General features: G+C 42.6%; 1 protein-coding gene across 1 annotated transcript in view; it reads right to left on the minus strand.

Annotated features, from left to right (window-relative positions):
- Window positions 1-232: 232 nt before the first annotated feature.
- Window positions 233-19605, minus strand: part of LOC115131967 (monoglyceride lipase-like) — a 29205-nt gene continuing 9832 nt past the window's right edge. The window contains exons 4-8 of the mRNA XM_029664096.2: window positions 18049-18185; window positions 12804-12914; window positions 12469-12558; window positions 10397-10612; window positions 233-9483 (exon numbers count right to left, since the gene is read on the minus strand). Coding sequence (XP_029519956.1) covers window positions 9361-9483; window positions 10397-10612; window positions 12469-12558; window positions 12804-12914; window positions 18049-18185 — 677 coding nt within the window. The 3' untranslated portion in view covers window positions 233-9360. The remainder of the gene's footprint in view (window positions 9484-10396; window positions 10613-12468; window positions 12559-12803; window positions 12915-18048; window positions 18186-19605) is intronic.

The following is a 19605-nucleotide window of genomic DNA, read 5'->3' on the forward strand; positions in this document are numbered from 1 at the left end:
CGACTGATAAAGCAACTTAAATGTGCACTGCACACACGTGACATGGTGTACATCTTTGGTACACTGTCCACCCGAAATGAAAAGCAGCCACTGCTGTCAGATTTCGGAAAATAGTGTATCGTGAAAGTGGAACAGAGTGTTTTAACTACTTTGCGGATATGAAACAAACAGACAATCATAATATCAGTCCGAAAGATCAAATTCTCAGTTTATGCAATACAAACTTCATAAAAAGGTTTTAAAAACAGGTTATATTTCACTCAATGCATAATTAATATAAACCACCAATATATTTCTTAGTCCAAAATATATTGATATCAGGTTGTAAATCACAGCTGGCCTGGTACATTGTTTGCTGTTTCAGTGTCAATGACTCAATATTTTGAACAAAAACGTACGACTGTAACTAAGGCTGGGATTGTCAATAGAGTCATACAAGCAGTGGCGATTTTAGCATGTAAATCTATCTTATTGGGGGAAAAAAATAAATACAAATGTTTAGCAGCATGCCAGCCAAGACACTACATTAATTCCACTATAACGGAGACAAGTGGTGCCCACAAACTGTTAGGGCCGACATAAAGCTGTCCCATCAGCAGAGCTTTCTTTTCAGCACAATGGAGTGAATCCTTACCACCGCTACACCTGGCTATCAGCGGAGCCTTGTCTGGCAGCGAAACAATTCATTCAGGCTTGTTTACTGACTTTTTAAAGAACATAGCTGATATGGCTGACTTGCTTAAACAAATGCAGTTTCTACTGACAATTGAGATGTACAAACTATGGCATATGGGAACGATGAGTGGATAATAGGCATTCCGTAATTTCGATTAAAATATTAATTAGTGAGCAACAACATAACTGTGTTCAGCACTTTTGAAATGTACAGCGACAGAATGCAGAACATGGGCTGCTTTTACAGTATTTTCCCTGTACACCAAGTCAGAACCATAGGACTAAAAAAAGGGGGCATACAGTTTAAGCAGACAATGAAACCTCTTACAATATTAGATGACATTTCTCAAAAACAGGTTATAAGCTACATGTGCAGCACCACCAAGTCAGAACAGTAACATTAGGTGAAATCAAGAGGTGAAAATAGACCAAATTATTAGGGTGAGGCACATGGGCTACTAACAGCTTACTATCAAATCAAATTTATTTATATAGCCCTTCGTACATCAGCTGATATCTCAAAGTGCTGTACAGAAACCCAGCCTAAAACCCCAAACAGCAAGCAATGCAGGTGTAGAAGCACGGTGGCTAGGAAAAACTCCCTAGATAGGCCAGAACCTAGGAAGAAACCTAGAGAGGAACCAGGCTCTGAGGGGTGGCCAGTCCTCTTCTGGCTGTGCCGGGTGGAGATTATAACAGAACATGGCCAAGATGTTCAAATGTTCATAGATGACCAGCAGGGTCAGATAATAATAATCACAGCGGTTGTAGAGGATGCAACAGGTCAGCACCGCAGGAGTAAATGTCAGTTGGCTTTTCATAGCCGATCATTCAGAGTTAGAGACAGCAGGTACAGTCCGGGACAAGGTAGCACGTCCAGTGAACAGGTCAGGGTTCCATAGCCGCAGGCAGAACAGTTGAAACTGGAGCAGCAGCAAGACCAGGTGGACTGGGGACAGCAAGCAGTCATCAGGCCAGGCAGTCCTGAGGCATGTTCCTAGGGCTCAGGTCCTCCGAGATAAGAGAGAAAGAGAGGGAGAGTGAGAAAGAGATAAAAGGGACAGAGAGAATTAGAGGGAGCATACTTAAATTCACACAGGACATCGGATGAGACAGGAGAAATACTCCAGATATAACAGATTGACCCTATTACCCCCCCCCCCCCCCCCAAGGCTGAGACAGGAGGGGTCGGGAGACACTGTGGCTCTGTCTGACGATACCCCCGGACAGGGCCAAACAGGCAGGATATAACCCCACCCACTTTGCCAAAGCACAGCCCCCACACCACTAGAGTGATATCTTCAACCACCAACCTACTACCCTGAGACAAGGCCGAGTATAGCCCATGAAGATATCCCCCACGGCATGAACCCAAGGGGGGTGCCAACCTGGACAGGAAGATCCCGTCAGTGACTCAACCCACTCAAGTGACGCACCCCTCCTATGGACGGCATGGAAGAGCACCAGTAAGCCAGTGACTCAGCCCCCGTAATAAGGTAGAGAATGCCAGTGGAGAGAGGGGAACCGGCCAGGCAGAGACAGCAAGGGCGGTTTGTTGCTCCAGTGCCTTTTTGTTCACCTTCACACCCCTGGGCCAGACTACACTCCATCGTAGGACGTACTGAATAGATGAGTCGTCAATAAAGACTTAAAGGTCGAGACCGAGTCTGCATCTCTCACAGGGATAGGCAAACCATTCCATGAAAATCGAGCTCTATAGGAGAAAGCCCTGCCTCCAGCTGTTTGCTTAGAAATTCTAGGAACAATAAGGAGGCCTGCGTCTTGTGACTGTAGCGTACATGTAGCCATGTAGGTAGGAGCAAGCCCATGTAATGCTTTGTAGGTTAGCAAAAAATGTGATCATATTATTCCAGTGCTAGCCTCTCTACACTGGCTTCCTGTTAAGGCTAGGGCTGATTTCAAAGTTTTTCTGTTCTATTCAAGATTCTGGCAGCCGTATTTAGCACTAACTGAAGTTTATTTAGTGCTTTATCCAGGTAGCCGGAAAGTAGAGCATTGCAGTAGTCTAATCTAAAAGTGACAAAAGCATATATGATATGCTTGTTATTGGAATGTATCCCTTCGGACTCTGGTGTTGGCAGTTGCACTTCCTCCCTCAGCTGGGGCTCAGTCACCTGGGGCCCAGAGAGGGGAGAAGTCAGGCGTGTCTTCCACATGTCTATGGTGCTATGCAGAATATCAGAAAGAGAAGAGGACAGGAGGGAACATTTGTCTTCATATGTGAATGTGTCTTTACCTATTCTCAACCATGTGAAGGGATGGCGTGAATGATGGGGAACCATGTACTTGTCTCCACAATGTCTGTGAGCCAGTCACTCCCTCTTTGGGGGAGATAAGGTCTGAGAAAAGATATGTGGGGTAGTGTCTGGAACCATTGTATGTCATCTCTGATGTCGCACCTATCCTGGGGGAGTGTATGACCTAGAGGCTCACTCCCCTCAGTGAGCTTGTCCAGGTGTGTGGTCATGAAGGGGTTTTACTTGAGATGGGAGTATCTGGAGTTGACAATTGATTCATGCCATAGAATGAATTGGTGTTTCTATGCTATGAAATACCAGGAAAGAGATCGGAGCCTCATCTTAGGGGCCAGACTAAACAATAATAACAGTCTTCATAGCAAATGCAATCTGGCGGTATATCAAGTTTCACCTTGTGACCCATTCCATACAGCTGTTGTTTGTGAAGAAGACTAAAAGGGCGTATCTTTTCTATCAAATATATTTTGTATGTCAGAGCTACTCACCACAACACTTGGAAGTGTTGAGCCGACCAGCCTCATCATTATAGAAGCAATTGCTCTATGCTTTTCTTCTTAACACGTTTTGAATAAAGTAATATCCTGATTGGTGATTGTCTCTCCTTGTTGTTGATTAGAATTTCCACCACACTAGTCAGTTGTACAACTGAATGCCTTCAATTGAAATGTGTCTTCCTCATTTAACCCAACCCTTCTGAATCAGAGAGGTGCGGGGGGGCTGCCTTAATCGTCATCCTCGTCTTCAGCGCCCGGGTAACAGTGGGTTAACTGCCTTGCTCAGGGGCAGAACGACAGCTTTTTTACCTTGTCAGCTCGGGGATTTGATCCAGCAACCTTTCGGTTACTGGCTCAATGCTCTAACCACTGGGTGTTGACATGATCAGTCCAATCAAAGCTACTGTACATATAACGTGATTTGACGTCATTTTATCTGTGGCCAATGACTTTGAGCCTTCTTGGAAGGACACTTGTAATATAACTCTATGGCAGGACCCAAAGGGCTGAAATTTTGGATGTCTACCCTTACTAATGACATAAACTTCACGATGACGTACTGTCCCCATGAGTGACACAACACTGAGTCAATCATGGCGCAATGCTCCTATTTTTTGCTGGCTCGTCCCACCACCACAGAAAGCATCGAGCTAGGCTGACACACCTGCATTTTGGAGCTGGCTTACTCAAGAAAACCAAAAAGAGTATGTGTATTATCTCAATTATATATATTATTTTTTACATTGTTTTCAAACTGATATGTGACATGTATTAATGCCAAAATAACATGCAAAGCAGGCAAGACCAAAAATATATATGTATATCTATATTATTTTGCTTTGCAAAAAATGTGGGGCTCTACCCCTGAATGACAGGTCGTCACTGCATACAAGCAATGGCAATGATCGCAAGCCTGTCATAAAGTGGCTAATAGGCTAGCGCACGTTTGTCAAACACAAGGCCACGCGGGCTGAATAGGACACACAAGTGAGTATAAATAAGTTAACAGTTGAGTCATCTACTTTATGAAATTACAGCCTGATGAGCTCACATTGGTGAATTCAACAACAATTGCACTGCTTCGTGTGTCCCAGTGGAGGGAATGTGTAGACACATGCCACTGTCCTAGCTAGGCTACTGAAATGTTGCAGTCTAGCTTTGGTTTTTGAAGCTTGACATTTAATAACCCATAAAACAAAACGCCATGCAAAGGAGAAACATGTAGGCCTATTACAGCAATATTTGAGCATCAGCCTTGCTACACAACAACAATACATGCTTTTACAGCACCATGCAACTGCACTGTTGATCCATGCAGTGCACACAAATGTTACAACAACCTATAGCTAGGTTTTTGTTATTTGGAGTTATTAAATATTTTTTAATTAGCAGCAAGAGGTCGGCAAATATTATTTCGCTTCTTTTGTTTAAATATGTTAAAAGGCTACAGTTGAAGTCGGAAGTTTACATACACCTTAGCCAAATACATTTAAACTCCGTTTTTCACAATTCCTGACATTTAATCATATTAGAAATTCCCTGTCTTAGGTCAGTTAGGTTCACCACTTTATTTTAAGAATGTGAAATGCCAGAATAATAGTAGAGAGAATGATTTATTTGAGCTTTTATTTCTTTCATCACATTCCCAGTGGGTCAGAAGTTTACATTCACTCAATTAGAATTTGGTAGCATTGCCTTTAAATTGTTGAACTTGGGTCAAATGTTTCAGGTAGCCTTTCACAAGCTTCCCACAATAAGTTGGGTGAATTTTGGCCCATTTCTCCTGACAGAGCTGGTGTAACTGAGTCAGGTTTGTAGGTCTCCTTGCTCCCACACGCTCTTTCAGTTCTGCCCACAAATTTTCTATTGGATTGAGGTCAGGGCTTTGTGATGGCCACTCCAATGCCTTGACCTTGTTGTCATTTTGCCACAACTTTGGAAGTATGCTTTAACTTCCTGACTGATGTCTTGAGATGTTGCTTCAATATATTCACATATTCACTATTTTGTGAAGTGCACCAGACCCTCCTGCAGCAAAGCACCCCCACAACATGATGCTGTCACCCCCTTGCTTCATGGTTGGGATGGTGTTCTTCAGCTTGCAAGCCTCCACCTTTTTCCTCCAAACATAACAATGGTCATTATGGCCAAACAGTTCTATTTTTGTTTCATCAGACCAGAGGACATTTCTCTAAAAAGTACAATCTTTGTCCCCATCTGCAGTTGCAAACGGTAGTCTGGCTTTTTTATGGCTGTTTTGGAGCAGTGGCTTCTTCCTTGCTGAGCGGCCTTTCAACTTCTGACCCACTGGAATTGTGATACAGTGAATTATAAATTAAATAATCTGTCTGTAAACAATTGTTGGCAAAATTACTTGTGTCATGCACAAAGTAGATGCCCTAACCGACTTGCCAAAACTATGGTTTGTTTAACAAGAAATGTGTGGTGGTTGAAAAACGAGTTGTAACGTCTCCAACCTAAGTGTGCGTAAACTTCCGACTTCAACTGTATATACAGCCTCCTGTGTACATAAGTAGACATTATAAAGGGACATATTTTTCTTATAAAACAATGGCCAGTTTAGGTCATAGTTTCATGTTTTTTTTATAACAAATAGGCTAAGTCTGGCCCATGAATTCATTGTGTTTTTTCAATATGACCTGTGCTCTGATTGAGTTTGGCACCCCTAGGCTAGAGTATCTATTTATGTAGCTAGCTATTTATTTAGCAAGCTAAAATCACGGAGCCGTTAGCTAGCTAGCTGCTAGGAGGATGTCATTGGAGCAGTGGGTGAGTGACCAACTTTTTTTCGGTGGCTACAGCTAGAGGTGCAGGTGTCATTTGGTTTACTACCAATATGTGAATCGTTTTGCTAGCTACTTATGCTGAATTTGAATGACTGTTATCCACAGTTAGCATATCTCTTAGTTGTCTGTCAAATGTATTTGGTATCGATCAAATGGGCGGGCAGGCAGGCTAGTTCCCATTCAGTTGTCAAAACGTGTGTTGGAACAAGCATGCATTGGAGCCGGCTACTACTAGCCGGTTTATTAGTTACTATAAGTCATTCCCAAACATTCTATGAATTTATCAAAACGTGAAAATTAACATATGTAAGTGCTCACTTGTCAGATTTTTTTTTTTAAGTGTAATATTCTTCCTGGGGAGCATATGAACAGATTTTAATACGTTTTCATGTTGCTTAAAAGCTGTCAGTTCCATTTTAAATGAACACTATGGCATCCAGTTACAACACAGTGTGCTTTTTCCGGCATGCTGGTAAGTAGCTTGCTAGCTAAAAGACACAACCCAGATGAAGAGGTTAGTTACCAGCAGAGGTGGGACCAAGTCATTGTTTTACAAGCCACAAGTAAGTCTCAAGTCTTAGCACTCAAGTCCCAAGTCCTAAACTTTGAGTTTCGAGTCCTAAATAGGTCATAATGTGCTCTTCACCAAATGTAATACCATTTCGTATTTTTAACAAGAGTAATAGTTAGTATATTACATTTACATTTATAAAAAAAATGTATATTTATTACTTTCCAGATAAACATAATTCCATGGAAATACATTGGTAGCCATGAGAAAGACCCCCCATAGCGATCGACTATCGAGGATCGCAATCGGGCGAGGTAGGTTTGTACACAATCGCCCAACACACACACACACCCTCTCTGTGTGTGGTTAGAGTAGGCTAGCGTATGTTAATGGTTTCAGGAACCGCAGTAACATCACGCAGGATTTAGGCTACCAACTGCCTAGCCATTTGTTGCTCAATCTTGGGTGCAATGATCACGTTCCCGCACTGACTGACTGTGTGGAGGTCCATTGATTTAACGTTACGTTAGCCTACATGCTACACAAGCAAAGTTATATATATATAGCTGTCGGCTATATTAGCCGCGACTTACCGTTCTTTGTGCAGCTTCAAATGTCGAACAAAGTTGGAAATTGTTGCTCCTCCGTCTGTCATTTTCTTCCCGCATGTTTTGCAAGTTGCAATCCGTTTTTTGTTGACTATTAATATTCGAAAATAATAATTTGGGGTATCATCTTTCCAAAGGCTCCGACTGAATTCACCCGCCGACATTCCTCTGCACTGCCACGCGCAACTTTTTCTCAGCTGCCACAATTTGATTGACTGCTGTCCAATTCAAACTGTAATCTGAACTTCTTAAAGAGAGTTGATGCGCTGCACACTTTTTTTAATAGCATAATTTTTAACGTTTGGGCTTGGGGAGGTTATCAAGTCAGTTCGAGTCAAAAGTCTAAAGTCCAAGTTAAGTCAGAGTCATTGGTGTTAAAGTCAAAGTCGACTTGCAAGTCATCATATTTGTGACTGGAGACTGACTCGCTTTCACGTTCTGCTTGAAGCTATCTTACAGTTTGTAAACAAAGCTGTATGATGTGCACACGCGATGTTTTAAGGCGTAGTTACATATTTAAATTAGTTAAGATTACAGGACACTACCATTGGTGTATAACATGTCTGGCTTTACGTGATGTTGCATAAAGCCGGAAGTACCGCCTGCCTCCTGAATCCATGCGTTTGACATGGGGGGAGGGGACCAGTAACTCTATGATCAACTTTGTCAATGTACCAGATAGTCATTTTTCATACTTGGGTCAACCTACTATGAACTTGTTTCATCTGAATATTTGATGAAAAACATGATTTTCACTATTCGGGACCTTTAAATAAAAGTAGAAAATGAAGCACTTCCGACACCAGTGTTGTGTTGGCTCCTTAGAGTTGACCAGCTAGCCTCTTCAGTACGTTAGCTTCACAGTTAACGTCAACAGAGTTATCTTAGCCAGCTACTGTACCGTAGCTGATAAGTCCCGTCTTGTTTCTGTCAGCTCCTCGTTGGTTGATGTTGGCGTGGGAAGAAGGAAACCACGACCTTCTCTCTTTCTGCTGTTTATTGACAGTTTGTTAACCACACAAAGACGGACTAGCTCCAGCACGTTAACTATGTGTTCCATGCCGGGGCCATCTGTCAAGTCAATCTGACACTCAAACAATATAAGAAGAGAGCTTTCATCCGATTGGCCAGTAAGCATCAATCATAAATGTAACAAGATAGGTGGGCTTTCCACTCATAACAATACATTGTAATCTGTATTAGTCCAATGCAGACTATGGGAAACACCCATAAATGTTGATGTTGCAGGTGGTACCCTAAGGCCCTGTCAGCTTCATAAATGCAGAGTCAACTGCAGCGAAGTGATGCCTTTGTCTGTACACTGCATCTACTGTATAATGGGTCACAGCATGCCTCGTTTTACAGTGGCGCTCCAATGGATTCAACCTTTTTTTTCTGAGATGCTGCCATGGTAACGGGCAGCTTCTGGTCTTGGACTGCAGCCACCAAAACCCTGCAGTTCTGACAAATAACCATTGGGGGCAGCAGTCTGGGGCGTTCAAAAAAAGTCCAAGATGTTTGACTCTATGATCAGAAGATCTGAGATATGGAGGGGAGAACAAAGGCCAGTTGTCTCCACGGCAACACACAAAAGGGAGCGCCGCAGCATGGGGGGAATTCAACACGTTTCTGTCGGCCTGGTGATCACCGTGGTTACAAATTACAAAAATGCCTCTGTGAATTGCGCTTGGCCCAGCTCTCAGCATGGCTCTCTTTGAACTCAGTACAGGGAGACATGGCTGATATATGTACTATGACCTGCTGCCTGGCATCTGGGGCACAGCTGTTGTCCCTAATGTAGAGCCTGGGAAATCAGGACTTCCCTACAATGGCCCTAGGGGTCCAAAGATTACTGACAAGTTGGCATTAGTATTTCAAATGGTCAGTACAAATGTAGAAAGGTTTGAGGTTCATACAGTGGTAATACAGCATGGAGGGCAGGGTTGGTTGGGATGGGGGGGGAGGGGGGTGGAGAGGAAGAGGAGACTAGGACCCCTGAGAAGGAGACGCAGGGAGACGCTCGGAGATCCAGACGGTGACTTCCTTGAGCACTGACGCCGCAGTCTCTGGGAGTTCATGGTGCAGGGCATGGTATGCTCCGTCATATACCTGAAAGAGAGAGAACACACACGATAAGCTCTATCTGTTACCTCTCTGTGTTCCCTATTTCTCAACCTCTCTGTTCCCCCTCTCTTTAGTGTGACAAGTGATGATGATGTATGGACTTGGAACAGCCAGTTAAACAAATAGAGAATGAAAAGAAAAAGAGAAGTTCAAGAGCAGATAAGATGGTGTCCATTCTAAATATACTGGCTTGTCTATATCAGTTCGTATGACTCAGTGTCTGAGCTATTCAGGTCTGTCGACATTTCTGTTTCGGGCCTGTGCAGTGCTAGTCAGAGACATACACTACCGTTCAAAAGTTTGGGGTCACTTAGAAATGTCCTTGTTTTTGAAAGAAAAGCACATATTTTGTCCATTAAAATAACATCAAATTGATCAGAAATACCGTGTAGATATTGTTAATGTTGTAAATGACTATTGTAGCTGGAAACGGCAGATTTTTTAAAAAGGAATATCTACATAGGCGTACAGAGGCCCATTATCAGCAACCATCACTCCTGTGTTCCAATGGATTAGCTAACACAACGTGACAAGTTTATCATTTTAAAAGGCTAATTGATCATCGAACCCACAAATGCTGATGCTCCAGATACTCATCTAGTCTAAAGAAGGCCAGTTTTATTGCTTCTTTAAGCAGTACAACAGTTTTCAGCTGTGCTAACATAATTGCAAAAGGGTTTTCTAATGATCGATTAGCCTTTTAAAATGATAAACAGGGATTAGGCTAACACAACGTGCCATTGGAACACAGGAGTGATGGTTGCTGATAATGGGCCTCTCAAAAACAAGGACATTTCTAAGAGACCCCAAACTTTTGAACGGTAGTGTATATTTAACCATACCATATATTTATCTAAATATATTTGATCTAAATATATGGCTCTGGTGCTAGTCCCACCTTGATCTTCTTGTCCGTGCTCGGGGCCTTGTCAAACATCATCTGGGACCCTCCGATGTCACACAGCTTGTCGACGTCGCCGTGGAGAAGCAGGAAGGGCCAGGTGATGGCGGGGATCACTCTCTCGATCCGCTCCGACGCGCCTATCATCTGCATGGCAAATGACACACGTACCCCACCGTGATAGATCAACTCGTCAGTGTCGTATGCTTCAACCTGCAGGGTAAAGGAAGTGACTGTTGAGTGACCATTTCCCTTAGATGTTCACTGATAGTAACCCATAGGGCGCTTGGCTTTCTCAATATTGACCCATGATGTGCATACTACTGTATAGGATATGGCCTGATATATCAGATATGGTGGTGGGTCGCTGCTAAATTGTTGCCGCCACACCAAAATAAAAACTTTCGACCTTTTTCTAAATACATACATTTCTAAAAACGCTTTCAGTGTAAACTTAAACGACTAAAACTAGACAGAAAGTACCTTCATTAGTCACGCCCCTTGACTTTTTCCTCGTTTTGTTGTGTTCCAGCCTGAATTTAAAATAGATTCAATTGAGATTGTGTCACTGGCCCACACACAATACCCCGTAAGTGGAATTGTGTTTTTCAAATATTTTTTACAAATGAAAAGCTGAAATGTCTTAAATCAATAAGTATTCAACCCCTTTGTTATGGCAAGCCTAAATAGGTTCAGGAGTAAAAAAAAAATGGCATAAGTCACATAAGTGGAATGGAATTACTGTGTGCAATAATATTGTATAACATGATTTTTGAATGACTACATCATCCCTGTACCCCACACAACCAAATTATCTGTAAGGTCCCTCAGTCGAGCAGTGAATTTCAAACACAGATTCCACCACAAAGACCGGCGAGGTTTGCCAATGCCTCGCAAAGAAGGACACTTATTGGTAGATGGGTAAATATACAGAAAGCAGATATTGAATATCCCTTTGAGCATGGTGAAGTCACTAATTAAACTTTGGATGGTGTATCAATACAACCAGTCACTACAAAGATTCAGGAGACCTTCCTAACTCAGTTGCCGGAGAGGAAGGAAACAGCTCAGTGATTTCACCATAAGGCCAATGGTGACTTTAAAACAGTTACAGAGTCTAATGGCTGTGACAGTAGAAAACTGAGGACGAATCAACAACATTGTAGTTACCCCACAATACTAACCTAAGAGACAAGAGTGAAAAGGAAGCATGTACATAATGCAAATATTCCAAAATATCCATCCAGTTTGCAATAAAGTAAAGTAAAACTGCAAAATCCAACAACACATCACTGAGTACCACTCTTCATATTTTTAAGGATGGTGGTGGCTGCATCATTTTAAGCTTGTCATCGCCAAGGATTAGGGAGATTTTTTTGATTACAAATAAACTGAATAGATCTAAGCACAGGCAAAATCCTAGAGGAAAACTGAATTCAGTTTGCTTTCCAACAGCCCAAGGTGATAATAACATGTATTGAATCAGGGGTGCAAATACTTATGTAAATGATTTCTGTATTTCATTTTACTAACATTTGCTCAAATCCATTTGGAATTCAGGCTTTAACACAACAAAATGTAGAATAAGTCAAGGGGTACGAATAGTTTCTGAAAGCACTGATTGTAGAAAATACAATTGATCTATATATTTTTGAATAATATAACCTTAGACACCTAGAAATCACCAAAATGAAAGCTAGACTGTCAGGGAGAATCGAAAAGTCCCAAAACGATGAATTTAGGAGTATTTTTGGCATGGTTAGATTACTGACAGAGCACGCAGGGCACCGACTGGGATCCCCATTGGTTTTGTATTAATGTTTGAGCATAAGAACACAGAAATAGCCATGGCAAAATGTGTGGAAGTGCAGCAAATTAGTTTTCACACTGCAACATTTTATCTCAGCTCCATGGAAACAGTTCCAGAATTGGGGGAAAAAACATAATTTTTTTCTCTCTGTCGCCAATTCCCGACCGGTTCAAAACAGAGAGCTGGACGATCTGGATCTCAGTCAAGCCTCTATTGTGGAGCTGAGGATGCACACACACATTCCATAGACCAGACTTACCTGTGTTTGGTCCCGTGAAATCCATTTAGACTTAATCAAGCCCAGAGTCAGACTGGGCACAATGTGATTTGCGACTTTAGCCAGGAACACCTGCAGAACAAAGAGGAACAACCACAGAGATTACAAAGGCATGTAATGGGGAGCTAATACAGCTCAGGTCAGTGGTCGTTAAAGGGATTAATGGAGTGGTTAACATTGGTGACAGGCTAAATGTGAGGGGATTGGGTGCAGGTGAAACCCCAGAAATAGAATTCCTAGAACGGGCATCCCCGTTAAAGAATAGGTGGGTAATGAGTGGATAGGAAGAAAAGCCTATTTCTATGGGCAAAACCCACCTTGAAGGGCGTGGCAGACTCTGGGTTCATCCTGACCATAGGAGCGATCAGAGCCACGCCGGCAAAGTCGCTCGGTCGTGCACACGCCGTCAGAATTGAGATGGCTCCACCCTGAAGAAAAAGGATGGAGAAACCATGACGTCTTTTGTGATTTAAAGGAAAACTCCACCCAAAAACTATAATTTGGTATTTGTTTCATTAATCCATTGCTGATATCCCAAAATGTTTTGCATGTCAGCAATGAAGTTTTCAAGATCTAGAACTTTCAAAATACAGAAATACAATTCAAAAGGCACTCGCACATCTGAGCTATCTTTGTCTTTAGCAGCGTCAACCCTTACACTATCTTTGTTGCAGGTGTACGGTAACAATTGAATAACATGAACGAAAAGAGAAACCCGTGCACAGCTCATACCGACTATACACTGTGTATACCAAACATGAACACCTTCCTAAAATTGAGTTGCACCCCACCTTAAAAGTCCTTCTTTAACCCATCTCCTCCCCTTCATCTACACTGATCGACGTGGATTTAACAAGTGACATCAATAAGGGATCATAGCTTTCACCTGGATTCACCTGGTCTATGTCATAGAAAGAGTTTTGTATACTCGGTGCATTTCTGTATTTTGAAAGTAATATATCTTGAGAACTTGAGTGCTGACATGCAAAACATGTTGGGACTATATCAACAAAACAATGGACCAACGAAACAAATATCAAAAGATAGTTTTTGGATGGAGTTTTCCTTTAAATCAAATACGCAAGGGTAAACTAATTAGGAGTTACGCAACGGCTTCCTAGAATCAATCAATTTGGCACGGATAATTGTGGAGGGCTTTTGGAAGGCAAATTTGTTTGAACAGTGTTTGTCTGCCCTCTCTTTGTCAGATGTTTGAATATTCATGAGAGTGGGGGCCTCTAAAGAGACGGGCTGTTGAGAAAAACATTTCCCACCAGCGAATGAAATGAAAGTCAAATGCACTGAACATCGCAAACACGGCTAAATCTATATAGCGATAACCATACAATTTAATTGAATAAATGTGTCTCTATGTAGGTGATCTCTATGTATATCTATACTAACTAATCGAGAGACCACAAACAAGTTGTTGATTGAGTAATGCTTATTCTGTTTTGTCAAATCCCATTCAGGGTTAGTTTCAGCCTGATTCAACTGTCTGGTCAAACAGTGAGTGAACTCCAGTGAATTTAGGGAATCTTCCCTGCTAGTTCTGAGCTGTTATTGGAGGGTTTGCTAGTGATATCGGCACCAAACGGGCCATGTTGGGTCACGGCCTTCCCATACCAAGAAAGGCTTTCTGGGGTAACGGCTCCTGACTGAAGGAGCCAAGAATAAATGGAGAGAAAGAGAGAGAAGCCTTTGGAGGGTTGGGCAGGAAGGGTGAGCGTTGGGAACAGAGGTGCTCTTTAAGGAATTGATTATACCAAGAGAGGCCTCCACCAGAAACACACACACAAGCTCATCCCCTCTTGCACTGAGGGAAAGAATACTTGCATTGTGTTGCGTCCCCTCACACTATGAAGACTCTGATTGTGGTTATGTAAGGCGCGAACATACTGACATTACATAAAGGCCTAGCACTGAAGAAGTAGGACATGGAAGAGGGACAGACATACAGAGCCAGGGGAGGAGAGGTGGAAGGAGGAAGGAATGGGTCAGGAAATACAGAAAGAGAGGAGGAGAAGGAGGGACGGAGGATTTGGCCAGTAAAGGAGCAAGGGTCTATATTGCTCACTAATCAGAACCGCAGTGAACGGTCAGTAGAAGAGTGGACAGTGTTGGCAAGGTTTAGCCTCGATTAGAGGGTACACTGGACTTTGTTGTTGAGTGCAGTGAGGTCAGTGAGGGTCACCAGTCAATTCTGTCACGCCCTGATCTGTTTCACCTGTTCCTTGTGATTGTCTCCACCCTCTCCAGGTGTCGCTTATTTCCCCCAGTGTATTTATCCCTGTGTTTCCTGTCTCTCTGTGCTAGTTCGTCTTGTATGTTTGTCAAGTCAACCAACGTGTTTAACCCGTTCTCTTTTTGATCGTCTTCACGGTTTTGACCCCTGCCTGACTCTGGACTACTTTCCTGCCTGCCTGATCATCCTGCCTGTCCATGACCATTCTCTTGCCTTCTACCTATTGGATTAATAAATATTGTAAAACTCCAACCATCTACCTCCTGTGTCTGCATCTGGGTCTCGCCTGGTGTCATGATAAATTCATCAGCTGCCAGTGCAAGTTTTGCAGTAAAGGATTATTTGGGACCACATGTATCTGGACTAGCCTGTTTCTGGATTAAGATTCTCCTCTGTAATCTGAAACATGCCATTTGTGTTGACTGAGACCACAGGCTTCGGGGCTTTAATGTCGATAATAGTGGTGGTGGAATTTGCCCCTGACACAGGAAATGCCCAATTTGACACTGCTCATACATTACAGTCTAATGGGTTCTAAGCATGGCTTGTTCATATACAGTTGAAGTCGGAAGTTTACATACACTTTAGCCAAATACATCTAAACTCAGTTTTTCACAATTCCTGACATTTAATCTTAGTAAAATTCCCTGTTTTAGGTCAGTTAGGTTCACCACTTTATTTTAAGAATGTGAAATGTCAGAATAATAGTAGAGTGATTTAATTTCAGCTTTTATTTCTTTCATCACATTCCCAGTGGGTCAGAAGTTTACATACACTCAATTAGTATTTGGTAGCATTGCCTACATTGTTGAACTTGGGTCAAACGTTTTGGGTAGCCTTCCACAAGCTTCTGATAATAAGTTGGATGGATTTTGTTCTATTCCTCCTGACAGAGCTGGTGTAACTGAGTCAGGTTTGTAGGCCTCCTTGCTCGCACACGCTTTTTCAGTTCTGCCCACACATTTTCTATAGGATTGAGGTCAGGGCTTTGTGATGGCCACTCCAATACCTTGACTTTGTTGTCCTTAAGCCATTTTGCCACAACTTTGGAAGTACGTTTGGGGTCATTGTCCATTTGGAAGACCCATTTGTGACCAAGCTTTAACTTCCTGACTGATGTCTTGAGATGTTGCTTCAATATATCCACATAATTTTACTCTCTCATGCCATCTATTTTGTGAAGTGCACCAGTCCCTCCTGCAGCAAAGCACCCCCACAACATGATGCTGCCACACCTGTGCTTCACGGTTGGGATGATGTTCTTCGGCTTGCAAGCCTCCCCCTTTTTCCTCCAAACATAACAATGGTCATTATGGCCAAACAGTTCTATTTTTGTTTCATCAGACCAGAGGACATTTCTCTAAAAAGTACAATCTTTGTCCCCATCTGCAGTTGCAAACGGTAGTCTGGCTTTTTTATGGCTGTTTTGGAGCAGTGGCTTCTTCCTTGCTGAGCGGCCTTTCAGGTTATATCGATATAGGACTCGTTTTACTGTGGATATAGATACTTTTGTACCTGTTTCCTCCAGCATCTTCAAAAGGTCCTTTGCTGTTGTTCTGGGATTGATTTGCACTTTTCGCACCAAAGTACGTTCATCTCTAGGAGACAGAACGCGTCTCCTTCCTGAGCAGTATGACGGCTACGTAGTCCCATGGTGTTTATACTTGTGTTCTATTGTTTGTACAGATGAACGTGGTGCCTTCAAGCATTTGGAAATTGCTCCCAAGGATGAACCAGACTTGTGGAGGTCAACAATTTTTTTTCCTGAGGTCTTGGCTGATTTCTTTTGATTTCCCCATCATGTCAAGCAAAGAGGCACTGAGTTTGAAGGGAGGCCTTGAAATACATCCAAAGGTACACCTCCAATTGACTCAAATGACGTCAATTAGCCTATCAGAAGCTTATAAAGCCATGACATCATTTTCGGGCATTTTCCAAGCTGTTTAAGGGCACAGTCAACTTAGTGTATGTTAACTTCTGACCCACTGGAATTGTGATACAGTGAATTATAAGTGAAATAATATGTCTGTAAACAATTGTTGGAAAAATGACTTGTGTCATGCACAAAGTAGGTGTCCTAACCGACTTGCCAAAACTACAGTTTGTTAACAAGAAATTTGTGGAGTGGTTGAAAAATGTGTTTTAATGACTCCAACCTAAGTGTATGTAAACTTCTGACTTCAACTGTACATTCATGGCTGGTTTGCTGGACACAGATTAAGCCTAGTCCTGGACTTTAAATGGAGCTTCCCCATTGAGAACCTTTAGTCTTAGACTATGCTTAATCTGTGTCGGGGAAACTGGCCAACATGCCTGTAAAATGCAAGGCCGTACCTCACTCCACAGGTTTCTCCATTACAATAACATCCCAATGAAACGTCCTGTTTAAACATTTACTCAAATTGCCTTTATTCCGCTCCTAGTAGAACAAAGTTATCTCATTTGAACGGCATGTCAAACCTAAAGGAAGGCTGTCTAATTGTGCACAGCTGGTGGTGCATGAGAGAATCTAAAGGACGTTAATCACAACGAGGATCTCGACGCATAGGCTATAGGTGGTTTCCATTGTTCAGGCGCTTTTACAGCAGAGATCAGTCACAGAACAGCAGAACAAGCAAACAGAGGCAGAGGCAGAGCAGCAGGGAAGGGAAATGAGGCCTGTAACGCTAAATACGTCAAATCCCTTTTAAGGCCTGACTTGGCCCTGTTGGTATTTACATAGCGAGACTTTCAAAGGACACCGTTTCCCATGAGCATAGACGCACGAGCTGTGATGTCAGAGCATCTGCGGTCATCTGAGTCACACCGAGTGTGTTGAACAAAGTCCTTGCATAATGTTTGTGTAATGGATATAGCCTCGAACTAACCCTGGCCCTATGACTTCTGAGAACTGTGTTGAGAGGTAAACACCATAGCCGCTGGCAATGATACAGCCTCAGTGTTTGGACAAGGAATACACTAGAGACGGTACGGTACCATGCAGACATTTTACATTTGGGTAATTTAGCAGACGCTCTTATCCAGAGCGACTTACGGTTGGTACATTCATCTTAATACAGTGCGGTAGGACAACCACATACCACAGGCGAGTGTTAGTTCATGAATGTGACCCCAGTATTTTGACAAGGAAGATACTAGATACCTTTATTGTTTTTTTTCACTTTTGTATATTATCTACCTCACTTGCTTTGGCAATGTTAACACATGTTTCCCATGCCAATAAAGCCCCTTGAATAGAATTGAATACTAGAGAGGGTACCGTACCACAGAGTGGCCCCAGTCTTTGGTCAGAGAGCAGACTACAGAATGTACCGTACCATAGAGTGTCCGATGATGAAGATAGGCAGGTCGGGGTGTCGGCCCTTCATCAGATCAATGTGCTGGAGGGAGTCTCTGACAAACACCTGGAAGTCCTTAATATTCATCCGGTCTCCTTCACTCTGGCCATGGCCAACTGATGGAGGGAAAAAGAGATAGATATAGAGGGAGAGAATGAAAGATTTAGAGGAAGATTTATATATATATATATATGAGAGGGCGAGAGAGATTTAGAGGGAGAGAGAGGGGGAGATTTAGAGGGAGAGAGAGATTTAGAGGGAGAGAGAGATGAGGACAAGGCACCATTGTAATTGACAGAGGCCATAGAGGAATACATTTCCCACTCTACCCTTCATTACTCTCTGTACAGACGAGCCAGATGAGACGGAGAGCGAGAGCCATTCTCGATCTCCGTACGTGCCAATCCATCCTATGTTATCCTGCCAGCTGTCCCTCCCTCCTCCCATTACCTTCCAACACCTTGCTCTGAACATGCTGCTGAAGCTATGTGAAAGGTGCGTTGCCATGGCACCACGGCACCAGCTACAGTTTCAACATTCAGAACATGTGCCGTTCACCCTCTCTCCCTTTCCATCCTTCCACCCCCCCCCCCCCCCCGCCCCTCTCTCACTTGTTTCTCTCCCCATAATATCTTCCACTGACAATGGTGCAATGGAAGCCCGTTGGTGTCTGTCAGTCGCGGGATGCTGTTAATTTTTCTTCTGCAGTGAAGTGTGTGTGTGTGAGTGTGTGCATGCTCGTATGTGTCAAAAATCCCACTCTCACCTCGTGATTTCAATATTTCTGTGATTACTTTGAAACGCAATGGGAAACATTGAGTTTAAAAAATAATTGTTGTAGACAAAATAAAGAAAAATCTCTAACACAACATTTATTAACATTCATTCTCATTACTGTATAATATCCCTGGGGGGGGGGGGGATCCATGTTAGTAAGTCAAGTTTTACTTTGATACAATATGAATCATTAATGAAGATGACATTCCCAGAGGTCTCTGTTGAGTGCTGTACACTGACATTCTAGGATCTGTCACTCATTAGATCACAGGGAAACACAGAGTTCCAACTCTCATTTGGTGTTGACTCTTAGAGCTGTTGCTCAACTCAACTGGGACCTGCTCTACTTCACTGTGAGACTGGGTGACACTCACTCAGTCACCGTTCCTATTCTAAACTAAAACATACAAACTGTTCTAGCGATAACAAACATATTACGCCGTGGCATCACATTTGTCTATGCTAAGATTTCCACTGGTATTTTACTAGCAGCAAATGATGTGGCTGCAATGGGTAGTAGGACTTCTCCAGTATTTTTGGTGGAAATTTCTGTACTGTAAAATTAAGTGCTACCTCTGTGACTCTACTAAGAAGCGCTGCATGACAGTGATGTAGTCAAGTCACTAAAGCCTCGAGTTGCCAAGTTGCTTTCCAACCATTTTTTTTAAAAGTCACATTTCATCACAGTTGCACATTTGTAATGCTGAAAGGATAATACAGCTATCTAACATTTGATGTTGCAGCTAGTATGTTGAATTA

The sequence above is a fragment of the Oncorhynchus nerka genome, linkage group LG7 (genome assembly GCF_034236695.1).
Source record: "Oncorhynchus nerka isolate Pitt River linkage group LG7, Oner_Uvic_2.0, whole genome shotgun sequence".
NCBI lineage: Eukaryota > Metazoa > Chordata > Actinopteri > Salmoniformes > Salmonidae > Oncorhynchus > Oncorhynchus nerka.